The sequence below is a fragment of the Pristiophorus japonicus genome, chromosome 18, assembly GCF_044704955.1.
Source record: "Pristiophorus japonicus isolate sPriJap1 chromosome 18, sPriJap1.hap1, whole genome shotgun sequence".
NCBI lineage: Eukaryota > Metazoa > Chordata > Chondrichthyes > Pristiophoridae > Pristiophorus > Pristiophorus japonicus.
Genome location: NC_091994.1, coordinates 97565377 through 97587767, shown reverse-complemented (window position 1 = coordinate 97587767; position 22391 = coordinate 97565377). Strand labels below are relative to the sequence as shown.

Here is a 22391-nt window from a genome sequence, read left to right as displayed (position 1 = left end):
GTGGAAACAACCTCTCTGCCTCTATCTTGTCTATCCCTTTCATGATTTTAAATGTTTCTATAAGATCACCCCTCATCCTTCTGAACTCCAACGAGTAAAGACCCAGTCTATTCAATCTATCATCATAAGGTAACCCCCTCATCTCCGGAATCGGCCTAGTGAATCGTCTCTGTACCCCCTCCAAAGCTAGTATATCCTTCCTTAAGTAAGGTGACCAAAACTGCACGCAGTACTCCAGGTGCGGCCTTACCAATACCCTATACAGTTGCAGCTGGACCTCCCTGCTTTTGTACTCCATCCCTCTCGCAATGAAGGCCAACATTCCATTCGCCTTCCTGATTACCTGCTGCACTTGCAAACTAACTTTTTGGGATTCATGCACAAGGACCCCCAGGTCCCTCTGCATCTCAGCATGTTGTAATTTCTCCCCATTCAAATAATATTCCCTTTTACTGTTTTTTTTCCCCAAGGTGGATGACCTCACACTTTCCGACATTGTATTCCATCTGCCAAACCTTCGCCCATTCGCTTAACCTATCCAAATCTCTTTGCAGCCTCTCTGTGTCCTCTACATAACCCGCTTTCCCACTAATCTTTGTGTCATCTGCAAATTTTGTTACACTACACTCTGTCCCCTCTTCCAGGTCATCTATGTATATTGTAAACAGTTGTGGTCCCAGCACCAATCCCTGTGGCACACCACTAACTACCGATTTCCAACCCGAAAAGGACCCATTTATCCCGACTCTCTGATTTCTGTTCGCCAGCCAATTCTCTATCCATGCTAATACATTTCCTCTGACTCCGCGTACCTCTATCTTCTGCAGTAACCTTTTGTGTGGCACCTTATCGAATGCCTTTTGGAAATCTAAATACACCACAACCATCGGTACACCTCTATCCACCATGCTCGTTATATCCTCAAAGAATTCTAGTAAATTACCGCCCAGGCACTTTCGACCAGAAGCGAGAGCCCCTCAGGGCTCGCCTCCCCGCCTCACCGGTTAAGTGAAAAAACGATTGGTCGCCTTGGAGGACAAGACCAGATTTCTGATTGGTCTTCTCGGAGGATAAGATCCACCCAACAGTTTGTCTGGAATGTGTAATTAGATCCTGAGTGCCTCAGTAATCAAAATCTTTGCTGTGTGTAATTTGATCCATTCATTGCCAGTCAGCTCCAGAGCTCACAGTACTAACATTACTGCTTTCAGAGAACTGACAGGGCTCGCTCGCCCTCCCGGGTTAGGAGCACTCACACTGCTGAGTTCAGATAGGAAGTGGTGAGGCCATGGAGGGAGGTTAACATGAGGATGGGAATTTTAAAATCAAGGTGTTGCTGCACAATGTTCCCCCAGTTTTATTTTCGGTGCGTGGTCCTTTTAACGGGCTGCGTGGGACCTCCAGCCAGCTGCGCGGCTTAGCGAGCACAGGGCTGATGGGTGAATGGGACTTGCTGCGTGTTAGGGTAGGTGCAGCAGAATTTTGGATGAGCTCAAGTTCATTGAAGGTGGAAGATGGGAGGCCGGCCAGGAGAACACTGGAATAGTCGAGTCCCACAAATAACACATAAATGTAATTTAGTCAGACCAACAGAGAATATGCTGTTATTTTAAAAATATATATTTATTGCCCATCCCTAGTTGTCCTTGAGAGGGTGGCCATGAGCTGCCTTCTTGAACCGCTGTGGTCTTGTGGTTGGGGGTGGGGGGGTGGGGGGGAAGAGAGGAGTGAAAGAATGTGATCCAGGCTTAACAGAGGGCAGGAGAACGTGATCTATCTTCCCATCTGGATCACGTTCTTGCTCTCATCCCCTGCCTCCTTTAGTCCTGGATCGCGTTCTTCCCCCGTTCCCATCCCCCTCCCCCCACTGTTCTCACCATGCTCCCCCCAACAAGTTCCTGACCTCCCTGCCGAGCTACTGACCTTCTTCACCCTCGCCGATCTCCCCAAGCCCCACGCCCCGCTTTGATCCCTTCTCCTCTCCCCCCTCCGCCTCCCTCTCTGATATTGTGGATCTGACTGGGATTACAAACTCCTGTTGGGTTTCAGTTATAGCTGCGTAAGATAGTGAAGCTGGATAAACAGCATTTTCGAAGGGCACCTTTGAATTGTTATTTTCTTGTTCTTTCGAGCCCTGGTTACAGAGCTACAATAGTTGGGATAAATGCAAGGATGCCCATCATTCAACCCAAGATGGCAGTCAAAGTTTTCCCAATATCATTTTCCTCGAAGTGTTTGGGTCCACCGCCACCCCTGGCGTGGAACTCTCGCCCGCTCGTTGCGCCATCGGCAATTCGAACCAAATTCGAGCACTCGCCAAGGCTACCCCTTCGATCCCCTCTCCTCTCCCTCCTCATCAATCCCTTCTCCTCCCTCCTCTTCGATCTCCTCTCTCCCCCACCTTCGATCCCCGCTCCTCTCTCCCCCCCCCCCCACCACATCTGCTCCCCTGACCTTCTCTGCACGGAGCCCAGGGAAGCATGATGGTGCAGGCCACAGCTGCCGCACCGTTTGGTATTGAACGTATGTGACCGAATCGAGTGCGCCTGCATGGTACCAAACAACCACGCATGCACAGAGCGAGTCAAAAATACTTTGCAAATAATCACTCGGCCCCTTCAGGCAGTGTGTTCCAGATCACAACAACTCGCTGCATCAAAAAATGTTTCCTCATGTTGCCTCTGGTTCTTTTGCCAATCACCTTCAATCTGTGTCCTCTGGTTACTGACACTTTTATATACAGACACCAGTTATTTATATTTTGGACAATTTTCTCTCTCTGCCTCCTGAGAGGACTGCCTCTTGGTTGGAGTTCCAGAGGCACGGGGGCACCCTCCAGTACCCCGGCTAGTCTCTATTCTTCATGTCTCGGCTGCTATTCCAGCACGGAGGTACAGGAGCAAACCAGCTCACTCCTGTACCTCAGCCAATGTCTATGCACACTTACTTTCCAGCACAAGTCACTCAGCAGTGAGTATAAGTAGCACACTTGGCTGATATTGCCCACCCCAGCCTGGAGGTGCTGATGCCAATTGTAGCTCCGACTACTGGAATTCCCTACAGCCCCCATACTCTGGTGATCTGACCATTGAACCCCAGCCCTATTACTGTACATGGCAGCACACAGTAAGGTCCCACAAACAGCAATATGATAATGACTAAATAATCTGTTTTGAAGTTGGTTGAGGGATAAATATTGGCCCAGGACACTGGGGGAGAACTTCCCAAATAGTGCTGTAGGATCTTTTACATCCACCTGAGAGGGCAGACAGGGCCTCGGCTTAATGCCTCATCTAAAAGACGGCACCTCCGACAGTCGGCCTGGATTCGGGGGTTCAAGTCTCTGGAGTGGGACTTGAACCACAACCTCCTGACGCAGAGGCGAGAGAGTGCTACCCACTGAGCCACAGCTGACACGAGTTGACACAGGGATACAGGATGTGTGTGTACACTGCGGCTCACATGGTGTAATTGCAAAGCTGAACCAACGAGAGCATAGCGCCTCTAACCTTGTATTTGCGGAAGGCAGTTTGCACCAGCTTGGCAGCCTCATACAGCTCTCTCTGCTCGTGGTCTGACAGGGTCAGCTGCGCAAATTCGTTCTCCATTTTCTCGCTGGTCGACGCGTTCAGGAACTCAGACCAATCGGCTGCTGTTGGGAGATTGGGTTTCTCGAAATTAACCTCGCTGATTGGTGATGAGGCAGGGCTTTGGCTTGCATTAGAGGGAGGAGTCAGTGGCTCACTGTACAGAGACCTAGAATGTAAAAGGGACAAAGGCAGTGAGCAACATTGCGAGGCACACGACATATCTATCTCCTTTGACAGATTTTCATATCAAATGACAGCAGCACGATTTCAGCAAGGAGCCAGTTTATCAACAGCAACTTGTATTTACAGACAGAGGATGGGAGGATCCAATGGACGGGCCACATCGTCCGCGTGCCCGATACTGGACGCCCAAAGCAAGCTCTCTACTCAGAGCTCCGACACGGCAAGCGAGTCCCAGGTGGGCAGAGGAAACGCTTCGTGGACACCCTCAAAGCCTCCTTGAAGCAGTGCAACATCCCCACCGACACCTGGGAATCCCTGGCCCAACACAGCTCAAAGTGGAGGAGAAGCATCCGGGAAGGCACCGAACATCTCGAGTCTCTTCGACGGGAGCACGCGGAAGCCAAGCGTAAACAGCGGAAGGAGCGCACGACAACCCAAGCACCCCACCTACCCATCCCTCCAACCACCGTCTGCTCCACCCGTGACAGAGTCTCATCAATGACCTGAGAACTCAAATTCGTGTGGAAGCAAGTCATCCTCGACTCCGAGGGACTGCCTAAGAAGAAGTAGTATTTACAGAGCACCTTTAATGTAGTAAAATGTCTCAAGACAATCACAATGTGTCCCTGAGCCACATAAGGAGATATTAGGACAGATGACCACAAGCTTGGCCAAATAGGAAGGTTTTTAGGAGCATCTTAAAGGAGGAGAGGGAGGTGGAGAGGCGGAGGGAGGGAGGGAAGTCCAGCGCTTTGGGACTAGGTAGCTGAAGGCACGGAAACCGATGGTGAGGTGAAGGAAGTCGGGATGCACAAGAAGCCAGAATTAGAGGAACGCAGAGATCCCGGAGGGTTGTGGCGCTGGAGGAGATTACAGAGATAGGGAGGGGGCGTGGCCCTGGAGGGATTTGAAAATAAGGATGAGAATTTTAAAATCGAGGCATTGCTCGACTGGGAGCCAATGTAGGGGTGATGGGTGAACAGGACTTGGTGCGAGTTAGGATACGGGAAGCCGAGTTTTAGATGAGTTTAGGTTTATGGAGAATGGACGATGGGAGGCCGGCCAGAAGAGCATTGGAATAGTCAAGTCTAGAGGTAACAAAAGCATAGATGAGGGTTTCTGCAGCAGGTGGGTTGAGGTAGGGCGATGTTAAGGAGGTACAACTAGGCGGTGTTGATGATGGAGAGAAGGACACGTGTTAAATGCAGGACTTTTTAAGATATATAAACAAAGTGCGAGCCTTGATACTGGATAGTCAGTCAAGTGGATCCTGACTTCAACCAGTGCTCACACATACAGAAGCCGCAGGGGGTAGGGGTAGGGATTATTTACGTCGGTTTATCCCTTTCGTAACCCAGCGGCATTGAGGATAACTATATGCCCTTCCCATTGTCCCTACAGGGAGCACTGCGCTATCCTACATTACAACGGTGACTACTATTCACAATTGCTGCATTGATTGTAAAGCGCATTGGGACGTCCTTAGGGCGTGAAAGGCGCTATATAAATGCAAGTCTCTTCATGAGTGCTTTCTCTAAGTGGCTGATGCAGGTCACATCTGCAGTGATGTCAAACGGTCAGTGCCCCTTGTGAGAGGGGAGTGCAGGAATGGTTGCAACCTCAGCTTCAGGCTAACTGTGTAACAGTGCAGTTGGTCCCATCGTGCCTGGCACGTCAGAAAACAACAAAAAGAAACCTTGTTCAGCCTGGACCAATATCGATTGGGGAGTCCCCAGAAGGTGCTGCCTATGTCCACCATCTCATAATACAGCAACTGGAATCTGACTGGTGCTAAATATTCTCTGAGCTCACAACCTTCTTTTGAGAAGCCCTCATCCATGCCTTTGTTACCTCTAGACTTGACTATTCCAACGCATTCCTGGCTGGCTGCTCACATTCCACCCTACGTAAACTAGAGGTGATCCAAAACTTGGCTGCCCGTGTCCTAACTCGCACCAAGTCCCGCTCACCCATCAGCCATGTGCTCACTGACCTACATTAGCTTCTGGTTAAGCAACGCCTCAATTTCAAAATTCTTATCCTTATTTTCAAATCCCTCCATGGCCTCGCCCCTCCCTATCTCGCTAATCTCTTCCAGCCTCACAACGCCCCCGCCCCACCCCCCCCCGCCCCCATTCCCCGAGATGTCTGCGCTCCTCTAATTCTGCCCTCCTGAGCATCCGATTATAATCACTCAACCATCGGTGGCAGTGCCTTCTGTTGCCTAGGCCCCAAGCTCTGGAACTCCCTGCCTAAACTTGTCCACCTCTCTACCTCTCTTTCCTCCTTCAAGACGCTCCTTAAAACATACCACTTGGTCACCTGCTGTAATTTCTCCTTCTGTGGCTCGATGTCAAATTTTTAATTGCATAATATTCCTGTGAAGCGCCTTGGGACATCTCACTGGGTTAAATGCGCTATATAAATACAAGCTGTTGTTGTTCCTCTTAACTTCCAAGTACACCATCCTACGTGCCCTTCCATCTCCCCACATGCTCACATTGTTGAAATCAAGCCTCATCGTCGTTCCTTCTCCAACTCTAACTTATTCTGTCCCTGGACCTCAAACTAGGGATCTCTTCACCTCACCTCAGCTCCCTCAGTCTCCTCTTCCTCCTGCAATCTAAAACCTGAGCTTGGAAATCACCTCAAGGCACCAAGCCCTTTGATCCCTCTATTTTCAATTTTGTTTGGTGTCCTGCGATGTGGACTTTGGACTTTGGACGAGGTTTCATTAACAAGAGAAGGTTCCTTGAGCTACTGACCGAAGCTGAGACAAGCTGGGTAAATGGTCCACGTCTGCCAGGTAACTGGCCAACCAGCTCAAGGTGGTGTTCACACTGGGGATGTCCCCTCGCTCGGACAATGGAAACTCCATCGGGATGAAGTTCTCCCGCTTGATCCTGTCTGGCGTTGCTTCAATGATCTGTTCAGCTAAGGACATCATATTCGCCTGAAGAGGAAAAAGCAAATTAAGTATATTTCCCTTTGTCTTTCCAACACCTTTGTTCTAAAATATTAATTTAAGGCTTTGCAGGAAAGACGGAGAGGGCAATGGAATTAGCAACTCAATTGTTGAAGAATTTTTCATAACATTCTTCAGAAAACTTAGCGCTCAACAATACTGCTACTCAGTGGTATATTTTGTGCTTTCTTGCATCATGTGGCTTAACATCTGCAATGAAACAATAGGCCACAAGCGAATGCAGTGATATCTACACCATAGAAGAGCATGTATCTCCCACCCCTCCATTAGTGCCGACTCATGCTGGGGTATGACCCCACAGGTGCTAATAGCCCTCCTTGGTTGAACGGCCATGCTTAGCGCGTGTGCCGAGACAACAGGATATTCCACCATGAGGGGCACCACATGCCAAGTCTTATCCTGCCATCCACACACACACTCCTGCAGGCGTGGCTGGATAGGAATCAGGAGCTGGAACGCTGGCTGCTCTTATTTCCCTTCCAGGCCTCAACCGCTGAGACCAGCAGAAGCACTCCAGCAACCACTGGTCCAGCTGAATTCAGTCGACTCGGCACACACCAGCGATTGAAACAGGGGGCCCTCCTGGTTTCAGCCCAACTCTCCAACACTCGAAGAGTAGCCCCTTGGGTAAGGGCTGCTGGCATCCACTGCAAGAGTCAGCACCCTCTGGAAAAAAACAAAATTGGAGCATAAATTGGATAAACATTTCTTATCCTTTGTAGTTGAAGGTTCCCATCATCACTACAACAGAAGGTGTTTATTCTGCATTTCATACCTGTAAATCATCCATATGTTGGAGGCATTCCTCATTCTCCTTGTATGATAGCAGTTCTGCATCCACCATCTCCCTCTCTGATAGCATTAGAACACTGATGTCTTGCTTCTGTTGCATCCTGTGAACGATGGACCCGGGGCTGAGACCCGAGACCTTCCTTATCACCGCAGGCTGCCCCGTGGCAGTCTGTGCTGCCACGCTGACGTAAATCTCCTTCTGGCTCCACTTTGGACTGGTCTGGTTCCCGACATTCCTGCATCCGGTGGCAAGGGGCAAAGTGAATTCTGATGTACGTTGGGAAGGTTCCCTGGGACTCTTTCGTTCCATTTCAGAATCGATTGTATCGGGCAGTGATTGCTTTGGGCTGGTGCTCAGCTTGGCGCTGATCTTCTGCTCCAGGTTTAGTGGTGGGGTCGACGGGTTGTCTTGCCTGGAGTGGTAGTGTTCGGTGTTTAGCTTGTGTTTCTTGGAAGCTGGGAGGTCCCGCTGGCTGTCATTGCCATGGTATTGCAGGGATTCTGACCTCGGGCGTCTGAGATCTGATAGAAGAAAGGCTTGTGTTAATATACCTCTTTACTGTATCTCATAGAGGCATCTCAAAAGTGCTTTATGTAGAATCATTGAATCTTACAGCACAGATGGAGGCCATTTGGCCCATCGTGACTGTGCCAGCTCTTTGAAAGTGCTGTCCAATTAGTCCCAGCTCCCCGCTCCTTCCCACAGACCAGGAAATATTTCCCCTTCATGTATTTATCCAATTCCCTTTTGAAAATCATTATTGAATCTGCTTCTGCTGCCCTTTAATGAAGTATATTCCAGTTAATTCGATTGAAAGCAGTGATTTTTGCTATGGACTTTGTAGGCTACACTTGCTTCCCTCGGCTCATACCTGAAGAAAGGTCACCTGTGAGGGAATGGAGGGCAGTCAGAGCCTTCGATCCACATCCTAGCAACCAATCAATGTCCCAATCTGACCAGGTGCTCTAATGGTGGGATTTGACCTTATGACTGATTGGTTGCTAGGATGAGGGAGGAAAGATGGAGGGAAGGAAGGAGGGAAGGGAGGGAAGGAGGGAGGGGAAGGGAAGGGGGGAGCAAGGGGAAGGAGGGAGGAAGGGGAAGGGAGGGAGGAAGGGGAGGGAGGAAGGGGAGGGAGGAAGGAAGGGAGGGGAGGGAGGGAGGAAGGGGAGAGAGGGAAGGAGAGAGAGGGGGGAGGAAGGTAGGGAGGGGGGAGGAAGGTAGGGAGGGGGAGGGGGAAGGAAGGAAAGAAGGGAGGGAAGGGAAGGAAGGAAGACTGACTTGGATTTATAATACTCTGACTGCCCAGGTGACCTTTCTTCGTGTGTGATCCTTTGAGTGGCGGCAGGGTATTCACTGGGGGATGTCAGCTGACGTTCGCACAACTGCTTCCCTTAGCTGAGAATCAGCTAACACACCACAGAGCAGGGCGTGACCCCATGATCTCTCTGGAATGTATGCCCCAGGACCTGACTGGGCAGATTGTTGGACTTGCTCAGTTGCTGATCTCAATCGCATTATTCTGGGGATAAGCCAAGCAACGTCCTGGCGCATCTCCAAAGGGAACATAGAAAGCGAGGAATCTCGTCACTGGGCAGACAGAAACCGAGCAACAGACCATCTGTTCCCTCAGGTGCAGCAGGGTATTAGCCCAGAAACCGCAGAGAAAACAGAAGTGGTCACATCCTCATGAACAAAGGGCTTGGGTTCCAATCCAGCCCAGGCAGAAGGGATGGACCTCACTTCTCTGTGCTGGTTATAAAGATTCTATATGAAATAAATCTGCAATTCAGTCCAGCTCCTGTTGGGCACTGGACAACAGGTACAGAACTGTACTTAATTGGACACTAATCAGCAGTGTTACTCAGCGAGGCTGCAAGATGGAGATGTTGGGAATGGAAAAATGTCACATTGGATAGTAGGAACTTCAGAGACTGAGACTCATTGTTGGTGCAGAATATAGGGAGCTAGATGTTCTGTATCTAACCCGTACTGTACCTGCCTTGGGAGCGTTTGATGGGACAGTGTAGAGGGAGCTAGATGTTCTGTATCTAACCTGTACTGTACCTGCCTTGGGAGCGTTTGATGGGACAGTGTAGAGGGAGCTAGATGCTTTGTATCTAACCCGTACTGTACCTGCCTTGGGAGCGTTTGATGGGACAGTGTAGAGGGAGCTAGATGCTCTGTATCTAACCCGTGCTGTACCTGCCTTGGGAGCATTTGATGGGACAGTGTAGAGGGAGCTAGATGCTCTGTATCTAACCCATGCTGTACCTGCCCTGAGAGTATTTGACGGAACAGTGTAGAGGGAGCTTTACTCCGTATCAAACCTGGGCTATACCTGCCCTATGAGAGTTTGATGGGAGATTTGCTTTGTATCTGATCTGTGTTGATCACACCTGGGAGTGTTTGATACTGACACAGGGTTCTTAAAATAGAATTGTTCCATTCCCCAGCACGAACATCCTGACTTTGATTCGTGCAAAATTCACTGGGATTAAAAAAAAACACAAGACCACAAACACACAAAGTAGTGATTACTAAATACATGTAGAAAGGAATAATGTGCACCTGTGGTCGGAGGTGTGCTGACACTCTTCTGGAACTCCTGACTGCTGTTATTGCCACTGTTCCACTGTCCGATCCAGCCGTCACTCCCTGACTTCGCGGTGGGAGAGCAAATCATACTGGGAGTTTGGGGAAGGCCGGGGAGTTGTGATTCATCTTCCCTCTGGAGCTCTTCCAGATACTCTGCCAGCTTCACGTGGCCCCGTGAGCGGGCGATTGTCAGAGGCAAGCGGCCCAGAGAATCAGGGATGGAGAGGGCACGGTGGTCCCACTTGTACAGAACAACTGCTGCTTCAGTGTGTCCCAATGCACAAGCCCACATCTGGTTAAAAGAAAGGACCAATTATTTCACTATGTCACATCCTTCCTGGCAGAGTGAACGATGAAAGGTAAACATTACAATTCACTCTCAGTTGCAGCACCGCTTCCTCCAATGTTGACAAGCTGATGCATTACTTTTTGGAGTTGGTGAAAGCTAACTATAAATGCAAGTTCTTCCTTTCTTTAATCAGCTCTAACCCAACACAGTGTGGAGATGTTAGTTGCTTTTGCAGTGTGTGTGACTATTAAAAGTGCCACCAGCTCCCCGAAGTGCAGCCAGCTGTAAGACAAGTGTGAATCTGGCGGGTCTGGCTAAAACCAGTTGGCTACGAGCCGAATGTAAAACTGGCCGGAGATGCCACGAAGATCAATTGCTCGTGTCTCTGGGAAGTTTTACATTCAGTTCATGGCCAGCGGGCCACACAAATCCTGCGCTTCCAGGAGTTGGGCTACTGGTGTAGCTCCCACACCATGGAAACGCAACAAGCACTTGCATTTATATAGCACCTTTAACGTAAAACGTCCCAAGGCGCTTCATGGGAGCATTATCAAACAAAATTTGATACTGAGCCACATAAGGAGATATTAGGATAGGTGACCAAAAGCTTGGTCAGAGAAGTAGGTTTTAAAGAAAGAAAGACTTGGATTTATAAAGCGCCTTTCATGACCACCGGACGTCTCAAAGCGCTTTCCAGCCAATGAAGTACTTTTGGAGTGTAGTTACTGTTGTAATGTGGGAAACGTGGCAGCCAATTTGCACACAGCAAACTCCCACAAACAGCAATGTGATAACGATCAGATAATCTGTTTTTTTGTTATGTTGATTGAGGGATAAATATTGGCCAGGACACCGGGTATAACTCCCCTGCTCTTTTTCGAAATAGTGCCATGGGATCTTTTACGTCCACCTGAGAGAGCAGACAGGGCCACGGTTTAACGTCTCATCCAAAAGACGGCACCTCCGACAGTACAGCACTGTACTGGAGTGTCAGCCTAGATATCTTCATGTGCTGAAGTGTGACTTGAACCCACAACCTTCTGACTCGGAGGCAAGAGTGCTACCCACTGAGCCACAGCTGACACTGATGAGGGTGTTAAAGGAGGAGAGAGAGGTAGAAGTTTAAGAAGGGAATTGCAGAGCTAAGGGCCTAGATGGCTGGTTGCAGAGCTAAGGGCCTAGGTGGCTGGAGGCACGGCAGCCAATGGTGGAGCGAAGGAAAGCGGGATGCACAAAGGCCAGATTTGGAGGATTGCAGAGAACTCGATGGGTTGTATGGCTGGTGAAGGAGGTTTTTGAGATAGAGAGTCGAGGACCTGGAATGATTTGAACACGAAGATGAGAAATTTAAATTCGAGGCTTGGTGGACCAGGAGCCAATGTAGGTCAGCCCCAATGTTCCCTGTAAAAAATTGTGGGGCCACGCAGTCCCTTTAACGGGCTGCATGGCCCACTCACAATACCGCGTGGTTTAAAGGGAACATTGAGTTTTCACTGCTGCTGACCAATCAAAACCGTTTCAAATAAAAAGCCAGTGTATGGATTGAGCAGCTACAGAGAGCCTGCAGAAAGCTCTTCCACATACTTTCTAAACGGAGGTGACCCTTTACTTACCAGGGGGGTGCAGGAGAAATGATCAACGTTCAGTGGATCCACCTCCAGCTCGAGATCAATACTATCTGCATGCTTTGCGCTGTGAGGGGACAAACACAAGCGGTTAGCGGAGCACTTTCCAGTCGCGAGCCAGTGTCCTGGCAATTTATTGGCAGGGTGGGTGTGAGGGAGTCCTCTCAGCAATATTCTTCCAACAGGATAAAAACCTGCCGTCTGATGGGCTACCCCTCTCTCACCTCTGGTCTGCCATCTCTCCTGCTCTGTCTCTCTGTTAAACACTACTATGGTCATTGCTTCTCTGAGCTTTCCTTTATTTCCCTGTGCACCTTTCCTCTGTCCTCATTGTGGCCAAGCCGATCCCCATCACTGGCACTAGCTCATTCTTTCCCACAGACTCAAAAGCATGGAACTCCTCAACTCACTCAGCCAGCCTTCCACCCACAAGCTTCAGGCTTTTCAAACTCAAACTCGGTATATCTTAGAGCGTATATTGTTAGCTTGCTGCCCGGACCTTGAACTGGCGATGCGGTTTGGCCGCCCAATATACAAACCGCCCGGTTCTCATTCTCATTGAAACCCCTCAGTTTTTGTTTCTCAATAATTAAATAAGTATAGGAGTAAGGCATCGGAGCCCACTCCTGTAATGCATTTGCTTCAAGCGTTCTTTGCTTAAGAATTCATAGCAACACACTGCTATTAAGAACTAATACAAAAGTAAAATGCTGCGGATGCTGGAATCTGAAATAAAAACAGAAAATGCTGGAAATCTCAGCGGGTCAGGCAGCGTCTGTGGAGAGAAACAGAGTTAATGTTTCACGACCCGAAATGTTAACTCTGTTTCTCGCCACAGATGCTGCCTGACCCGCTGAGATTTCCAGCATTTTCTGTTTATATGCTATTAAGAACCAGTTGGTTTACTAACAAAGGTTTACAAACATAACATAAGAACATAAGAATTAGGAACAGGAGTAGGCCATCTAGCCCCTCGAACCTGCTCCGCCATTCAATAAGATCATGGCTGTGGACTCAGCTCCACTTACCCGGCCGCTCCTGATAACCCTTAATTTCCTTATTGGTTAAAAATCTATCTATCTATGATTTGAATACATTCAATGAGCTAGCCTCAACTGCTTCCTTGGGCAGAGAATTCCACAGATTCACAACCCTCTGGGAGAAGAAATTCCTTCTCAACTCGGTTTTAAATTGGCTCCCCCGTATTTTGAGGCTGTGCCCCCTAGTTCTAGTCTCCCCGACCAGTGGAAACAACCTCTCTGCCTCTATCTTGTCTATCCCTTTCATTATTTTAAATGTTTCTATAAGATCACCCCTCATCCTTCTGAACTCCAATGAGTAAAGACCCAGTCTACTCAATCTATCATCATAAGGTAACCCTCTCATCTCCGGAATCAGCCGAGTGAATCGTCTCTGTACCCCCTCCAAAGCTAGTATATCCTTCCTTAAGTAAGGTGACCAAAACTGCACGCAGTACTCCAGGTGCAGCCTTACCAATACCCTATACAGTTGCAGCAGGACCTCCCTGCTTTTGTACTCCATCCCTCTTGCAATGAAGTCCAACATTCCAATCGCCTTCCTGATTACCTGCTGCACCTGCAAACAAACTTTTTGGGATTCATGCACAAGGACTCAAAAGAGTTTCATGCACAAGGACTCCCAGGTCCCTCTGCACCACATTTCTCCCCATTCAAATAATATTCCCTTTTACTGTTTTTTTCCCCAAGGTGGATGACCTCACATTTTCTGACATTGTATTTCATCTGCCAGACCTTAACCCATTCGCTTAACCTATCTAAATCTCTTTGCAGCCTCTCTATGTCCTCTACACAACCCGCTTTCCCACTAATCTTTGTGTCATCTGCAAATTTTGTTACACTACACTCTGTCCCTTCTTCCAGGTCATCTATGTATATTGTAAACAGTTGTGGTCCCAGCACCGATCCCTGTGGCACACCACTAACCACCGATTTCCAACCCAAAAAGGACCCATTTATCCCGACTCTCTGCTTTCTGTTAGCCAGCCAATTCTCTATCCATGCTAATACATTTCCTCTGACTCCGCGTACCTTTATCTTCTGCAGTAACCTTTTGCGTGGCACCTTATCGAATGCCTTTTGGAAATCTAAATACACCACATCCATCGGTACACCATTCTATCCACCATGCTCGTTATATCCTCAATCACACAACACATTACCAGTTCATCCACTAGGCTGACAACTGCATATCTCATCTTGGATGACCTAGACCCAACTGACTGGGGTTTTATTGAGTCTTGTGAACATCACATGACTGGCTAAGCTACTCACAATGCAAAGGCTTTACAACTCTTTTGTTGCAAACCAATAAATAAACATTAAATCAAGTGCCCCCTATAAAAGGGGAGGGGGACACTAAAAATCCAGCAATAAACAAATTAAACTTTTAAACATGTAAAATCAAATTAAAATTTGGTTGCCGAGGGTGATGATGCACTCCAGTCCCTCCGGCGCCCACCTCTCACGGAAGGCCACAAGCGTACCGGTGGACACCGCATGCTCCATCTCCAAGGACACCCTGGCGCGGATGTACGCGCGGAAGAGAGGCAGGCAGTCAGGCTGAACGATCCCCTCGACCGCCTGCTGCCTGGACCAGCTGATGGCACCCTTGGCCGTGCCCAGGAGCAGTCCGTGCGGAGGGGACCTACCCGCTCCCCTCCGCACAGGGTGCCCAAAGATCAGGAGTGTGGGACTGAAGTGCAACCAGAAATTGAGGAGCAGCCCCTTTAAATAATGAAACAGGGGCTGCAACCTCGCACACTCCATAAAAACATGGAACATGGACTCTTCCAGACCGCAGAAATTGCAGGTAGCCTGGGAGTCCGTGAACCGGCTTTAAAACTTATTGCACGGGACTGCTCCATGCACCACCCGCCAGGCCAAGTCAACAGCTCTACAACTCTTTTGTTGCATCAACAGCTCTACAAACCTGTGAGGATACTCACAGGTGCATACATTACAACTCCGAACTTGCTCTAATCAACCTTCCCTACAAAAATAATTCTACTATAACTGCACACAGGCACCTTAGTAGAGCAGCAATCAATGAGTGATGACCTGAAGATTCGATCCCCATTGTGCAAAATTCCTGATCTCAGTCACACAGCCAGTGCGGGGGCAGGGGGGGGGGGGGGGATTACCAGATGGAAGTACCTCAACCTCAGAAGACTTCCCCTTATTGCACCCTCAAGCCAAGCCCTCACTGCAAAAACTTGCCCATGAAGATAAAATAAAACAGAACAACATAGTATTGATACAACATGAGATCACTCTCACACACTCGGTTTTAATCACTACTGCCCTTGTTTACTGCGGAAACACAAGTGTGTCCCTCACCTCACAGAAGGGGGTCACTTGAGCTTGGCCATTGCTTACCGCCATTTGATGAGTGTCTGGATCAACGTGGCATAGCCCTGGGCAGCCGCCAGGTGCAGGAGGGTCATTCCTCGGAAGGTCTTGGAATGGATGAGGTGTTTGGATTTGATCCAGCAGGCACGACTCATCATCTTCTCACACACCAGCACCACACGGTTCTCGAAGGAACAGCTCGCCACCCTGGACACACACTACACAACGGGGTGAGGAACACACATGGGGATCAGTCCTCTCACATGGAACGGTGTGAGGCTCAAAGGGACAACAACAACATCGGTGGCATTTATACAGCACCTTTAACTTTACAGCACAGAAACAGGCCACTCAGTCTGTTCACAACCTTGGTGTTGTATCTGACCCCGAGATGAGCTCCCGAACACATATCTGCGTCATCGCCAAGACCGCCTACTTCCACCTCTGGAACATCGCCCAACTTGGCCTCTGCCTCAATATGTCCGCTGCTGAAACCCTCATCCATGCCTTTGTTACCTCCAGACTTGACTATTCCAACACACTCCTGGCCAGCTTCCCATGTTCTACCCTCCGTAAACTTGAGGTAATGCAAAGCTCCGCTGCCCATGTCCTAACTCGCACCAAGTCCCGTTCACCCATCACCCATGTGCTCGCTGACCCTACCTTGGCTCCCGGTTAAACAACGCCTCGATTTAAAAATTCTCCTCCTTGTTTTCAAATCCCTCCATGGCCTCACCCCTTGCTATCTTTGTAACCTACTCCAGCCCTACAGTCATCCGAGATCTCTGCGCTCCTCCAACTCTGGCCTCTTGCACATCCCCAATTTGTATCACTCCACCATTGGCAGCCATGCCTTCAGTTGCCTAGGTCCTAAGCTCTGGAATGCCCTCCCTAAACCTCTCCATCTCTCTCGTTCCTTAAAAACGACTTCTTTGACCAAACATTTGTTCATCTGTCCTAATATCTCCTTATATGGCTTGGTGTCAAATTTTGTTAGACGTCACTCCTGTGAAGTGCCTTAGAACATTTTACTACGTTAAAGATGCAATATAAATGCAAGTTTATGTTGTATTAGGACAGGGAACCAAAAGCTTGCTCAAAGATGTAGGTATGTGGGAGCTGGATTAAAACCAGCAACAACTTGTATTTATATAGCACCTTTAATGTAGTAAAACATCCCAGGAGTGCTACAAAACAAAACAAATATATTTGACACTGAGCCAAAAAAGAAGAAATTACAGCAGATGACTAAAAGCTTGGTCAAAGAGGTAGGTTTTAAGGAGCATCATAAAGGAGGAAAGAGAGGTAGAAAGGCAGAGAGGTTTAGGGAGGGAGTTCCAGAGCTTAGGGGCCAGGGAACAGAAGGCATCGCCACCAATGGTTGAGCAGTTATAATCAGAAGATGCTCAAGAGGGCAGAATTTGAGAAGCGCAGATATCTCGGGGGGGGCGGGGGGGGGGGGTTATAAGGTTGAAGGACATTACAGAGATAGGGAGGGGCGAGGTCATGGAGGGATTTGTAAACAAGGTTGAGAATTTTGAAATCAAGGCATTGCTTAACCGGGAACCAATATAGGTCAGCGAGTACAGGGGTGATGGGTGAGCGGGACTTGGTGCGAGTTAGGACATGGGCTGCCAAGTTTTGGATGACCTCAAGTTTACTTAGCATAGAATGTGGGAGGCCAGCCAGGAGTGCATTGGAATAGTCGAGTCTGGAGTTAACAAACGTCGGTAGTGATACACGGGCCGAAATTCAAAGAGACCTGCTAGTGCCCGTTTGCGGTGGCCATTCCTAAAATCGAATGGCCGTCGCTTTGGGATAAACAGGCCGACCCGACCTAAATTCAGGTCGGAGATTTTTCGGCTGGACCCCATACCGACCAAGTGGTATCACCACCAATAAAATCAATTAAAAAAACAATAAAAATACTTACCCAGCGATTTTCACCTCACTCCTTGGATCCCCCACCGCGCAGTGCCCCCGACAGGTTTCTTTGTCGGTATGCCTCTGCAGAGTGACTGTGGGCCCGGCAGTGTGGCCGCCCTTAAAGAGGAGGGCCCACTGCCTCGACCGCAGTACAAGACTTTTTGCCAGACGACTTGCCGATCAGCAAGCAAAATACTGGCCCCGGATTCGGCCGGGTCGCCAACGGGCAGCCTGGCACTCCCTCTTGGATGCCAGGCTGCTGGCCCGGCTGAAACCCTCCCTGGTGGCCCCAGTAGCTAAAGTTAAAACATGATCGCATCTTTCCCCTTCAACGGAGGGGAGAGAGCGTGGTGACACACACGCTCTGTGACATCACCACGCTGATTGACAACAGCGGGCAGGCCTTCCGACCCATTTTCAGCCAGTCAGCCTGGCTTTGAATCAAAGACCCGCCCCCATTATGATCCATTTCCTAAAGTCGTGAAAATGGATCTACTCACCGCACCAAGAGTTCCAGCGGTGAGTAACAGCTAAAAACTCATGTGTGCTAGCACTCTGGCGCACCTGAATTTGGGCCCCATAGTCAGCAACTCAGGGCGCCTCTGAGTCAGAAGGTTGTGGGTTCAGGTCCCACTCCAGAGACTCGAGCACAAACTCTAGGTTGACATTGCAGTGCAGTACTGAGGGAGTATTGCACTGTCGGAGGTGCTGTCTATCGGATAAGACATTAAACCGAGGCACAATCTGCCCTCTCGGGTGAATGTAAAAGATCCCATGGCGCCACAGGGTATTACAAAGAAGAACAGGAGAATTTTCATTGTTTTGTGGCCAATATTTAGCCCTCAATTAACACCTAAAAACAGATTATGTGGTCATTATTTGATTGCTGTGTGTGGGAGCTTGCTGTGCGTAAACTGGCTGCCGTGTTTCCTTCATTAAAACAGTGACTACACTTCAAAAGTGCTTCATTGGCTATAAAATGTTTTGGGACGTCCCGAGGTCGTGAAGGTGCGATATAAATGTATGCTCTTTCTTTCTGCAAGTTTCAAATCATGTCCTCTTTCCTATAACGCGTAGTATCTTACATACTCCGTCAGGACGCCTCTTAGTCACCTCCTCTCACTATCCTCATATTGCATGCGAAAGAAAATCTTGGGCAGCCATGGGAGGAGATCGCCTGAACATGTGCGGTTGGTTCTGGCTCCCAAGCATCTTACGATGTGGCGTACCTGTGCTTGGTTGTTGCCACCGCCTCCTCCGTTTCCTCCTCCTAATCCTCCCCCTCCAGTCTGCTGGTGATGCTGGTGAGATCCCATCTCCGACATACGCCTTTCCATCTGCTCCAGGCGCTCCAGGATGGACATCCTGAACTGGTTGTCTAGAAAAACAAGAGAAAGCACACGTCAGCAGCTGCAATACCAGAACATGGTGGCTCAGTCAGACCGGCCCGAGAGCAATGCAGGCCTCTGGATTACTCGTCCAGTAACATACCCACTGGACCTCCCTTTGGAAGTACGGTAGCATAGTGGCTTGGCCTAATAATCTGGACATGCAAGTTTAAATCTCACCATCGCAGTTTGTGAATTTGAATTCAGTTAATTAAATAAATCTGGAATAAAAACCGAGTGGTAATCATGAAGCCATCAGATTGTCGTAAAAAACCAACTGTTTCACTAATGTCCCTTTAGGGAAGGAAATTTGCCGTCCTGACGCAGTCTGGCCTATATGTGACTCTAGACCCACAGCAATGTGGCTGACTCTTAACTTCCCTCTGAAATGGCCCAGCAAGCCACTCAGTTGTCACCACCACCTTCTCGAGGGCAATTAGGGATGGGCAATATAAATGCTGTCCTTGCCGTTCCATGAATCAATAAATTTAAAAAAAACCTGGGCTCAGCTGACCCAGTTATAGGGTGACCATATTTTCTAAACCAAATCCGGGGATACACAGGGTGAGAGTACAGCAAAAGTAGCCAGGACAGAACATGTAGATTGTGCAGCATAGCAAGGCAAAATTCTTTAGCAGCACATATACACTACAAATGCAAAACAAATGTGTATATAATTAGCGCGGATGTGGTGTCACACTGTTGAAGCGCATTCAAACATTGTTTAAAAATAATACAGTAACACAGTTCAGTCCATTGACCTGAAACTCTGATTATGTCTAATGGCATGATATGTATATATTCCAGTCAATATGGCTCCAGTCTTCCAGGGACATTGTTTGCCCGGGGACACAGTCGCTCGTTGGGGACTATACCCGGAAAACTAGGACGTTTGGTCACTCTACCCAGTGCAAGAATGTGTCAAAATGGTTCCAGGTCACCCAGATTCCAACTGTTTCCCCCCCGACCGCCCCCCACAAATATTTATCTGCATTAAAAGCTGAACACAACCTAAAATAAAACAAGGACGCTGTTTTTTTTCTAAATAATAAAAACAAGGGAGGATTTTCTCTTCGATTTATCTGACGAATTGGTGTCACCCAAAAGTCCCCTCCCACTCTGTGTTGCCCTTGGATTTCCTGGTGCAATATATTTGCTTTGTGAGTTCTTTGCTTAAGAATTCATAGCAACACATTGCTATTAAGAACGAGTTGGCTTATTAGCAAAAGGTTTAACAATCACACTACACATTACCAGTACATCCAGCAGGCTCACAAGCACCTGCCTCATCGTGGATCCCCCGAATCCAACAGGCTGGGGTTTTATTGAGTCTTGTGAACATCATGTGACTGGCTAAGCCACTCCCAACTCAACAGCTCTACAACTATTTTGGTAGAAACTTTTATTCAAGTGCCTCCTTGTTTTTTTGAGGGCATCAAAAACACAAATTAACAATTGAACATAAAGGGAACCTTTGTCAAATCAAATCAAATAAAAATTCTGTTGCCGGTTGAAATGATGTACTCCAGTCCCTCCAGCGCCCACCTCTCGCGGAAGGCTGCGAGCGGAACACCGCGTGCTCCATCTCCAGGGATACCCTGGCTCGGATGTAACCGTGGAACAGAGGCAGGCAGTCGGGCTGAACGACCCCCTCGACCGCCCGCTGCCTGGACCGGTTAATGGCCACCTTGGCCATGCCCAAGAGCAGTCCTCCGAGGACTTCTGACCTGCTTGCTCCCCTCTACACAGGGTGCCCAAAGATCAGGAGTGTGGGACTGAAGTGCAACCAGAATTTGAGGAGCAGTCCCTTCAAATATTGGAAGAGGGGCTGCAACCTCACACATACAACATAGACGTGGAACACGGACTCCTCCAGACCGCAGAAATTGCGGGCAGCCTGGGAGTCCGTGAACCAACTTAAAAACTTATTGCATGGTACTGCTCTGTGCAACACCCTACAGGCCAAGTCCCCAACAAATAAAGGGAGGACTCCCGCGTAGAGAGCACTCCATTGGGAACCCCAGCCTCCTCCGGACGGCAAGCTGGTGCGGCAAGGCATGTCCGGACGGCAGACAAGGATGGCAAAGTGGAGAGTGTGCAAGAGCAGCCCGTAAAGGAATCCCCTCTGTGCAGAACTGAAAGGCACGGAGGGGATTTCCCGGAGGAGGCTCAAGTTGTGAGGCACCGGCTCCCGAGGGAGGTTTCAGGGCTTGGCGGCAATGAGGAATTCCATCCGGACAGGGGTTAGTTCGGACGGGATCGCCCCACATGCTTGAGTATCCTCGACACACCCGTCAGGGCCCAGTGCTGTTTTTAGTGACTCGATGGCCTTGGCCGCGCGCCAGACGTCGGCCCAGGATAGGCGCCGTGTCAGCTCCTCAGGCGCTCAGCAGCTCTACAAACCTGTGAGCATACATTACATCTGGGACTTCTCTTTAAATCTCCACCATTTGCACTGCAGCAGCCTGGGCACAGGGTAGGGTTGCCAACTCTGGTTGGACGCATTCCAGGAGGTTTGATCACATGACGTCCTGCCCAACCCCCACACTCCTGCCATTGGTCACCCGACACGCCCATCCTTGCGGTGTCCCACTTTCCCTCGCCCAATCAGAAAATGATCAAACTCTTTGTTACCCGATTGGATGATTCTTGACAGTCAGTGAAACAGCATTTTTACCCAATCTGCAATATTTTTAACTAATAAACAAATTAACTAATAAAAGAAAATGAAAACAAAAACACACAGGGGGGCGAAATTGACCCTCACCCCGATTGGGATGGTAACCTCCCGGGACTTTTATCGCTTGGCCCACAGGGCCCGTCCCAGCCGTGGAATTGGGCCATGCGCCCCTCCAAGGAAGCCGAGCGCTGTCTCTGCCGCTCTACTTGCTTGGAGGGGCGCTCCTAAAGGGGAGGGCCGCTGCACACTCTGCAGGCCCTTTAGTAGTTAGCCACTGGGCCACTAGGAATGCAATCGACCGGTTCAATGGCCCGGCACCCAAAACTGAGTGCCGGGCTGCATGATGGCGGCCCGATCGACACCAGGACCGCCATTGTCGGGCCAATGCTAGAGTCGGGTGACAAAATAAAATGGCGGCCCGGGGCGCTAAAGGCCTCCCCTTTAAGGTGCGCCCCGGCAGCGGATGGCTGCCAGCTTCGCGACCCGCGGGGCTTGGGTTGACGTCCGCCCGCATCAACCTCGCAGGGCAATTTCCCCCGGGGGGCACAAAGGGGTCGGTGCGGGGCAGTGAGGGCTTGGCGTGCACAGCGACGATGTCATCACTGGTTGCGTGGTGGCCCCACCAAACCTCCGGTGCAATTTCCCGGGGAGGCGGGAACGCCATAGTGCCTGTGAGCATCCCCCCCAGGGGCGCCAAGAGGGCCATGAAAAGGGCAAATTTCGGCCCCACAATTTTTTTTTTTAAATAGCCCTATGATTTTTCTCGTGGATCGTTTGCAGCAGAGTCCGGGAGATTAACCCTCAATTCCTGGAGACTCCAGGACAATCCTGGAGGAGTTGGCGAACTTACTACCAGCTGCTGAGCAGAAAGCCCAGGCCTCGGTGCCTGGGCTCATGACCGAACAGAGGTCATTTTGAGGAGGCAGTCAGTGCCTGTGCCACTG

General features: G+C 49.4%; 1 protein-coding gene across 1 annotated transcript in view; it reads right to left on the bottom strand.

The window, feature by feature from the left end:
- Positions 1-22391, bottom strand: part of camta1a (calmodulin binding transcription activator 1a) — a 1521665-nt gene that overhangs the window by 8947 nt on the left and 1490327 nt on the right. Inside the window, exons 11-17 of the mRNA XM_070860435.1 lie at positions 18609-18757; positions 15481-15671; positions 12053-12131; positions 10124-10442; positions 7535-8073; positions 6539-6726; positions 3510-3756 (exon numbers count right to left, since the gene is read on the bottom strand). Of these exons, the coding sequence (XP_070716536.1) occupies positions 3510-3756; positions 6539-6726; positions 7535-8073; positions 10124-10442; positions 12053-12131; positions 15481-15671; positions 18609-18757 (1712 nt within the window). The remainder of the gene's footprint in view (positions 1-3509; positions 3757-6538; positions 6727-7534; positions 8074-10123; positions 10443-12052; positions 12132-15480; positions 15672-18608; positions 18758-22391) is intronic.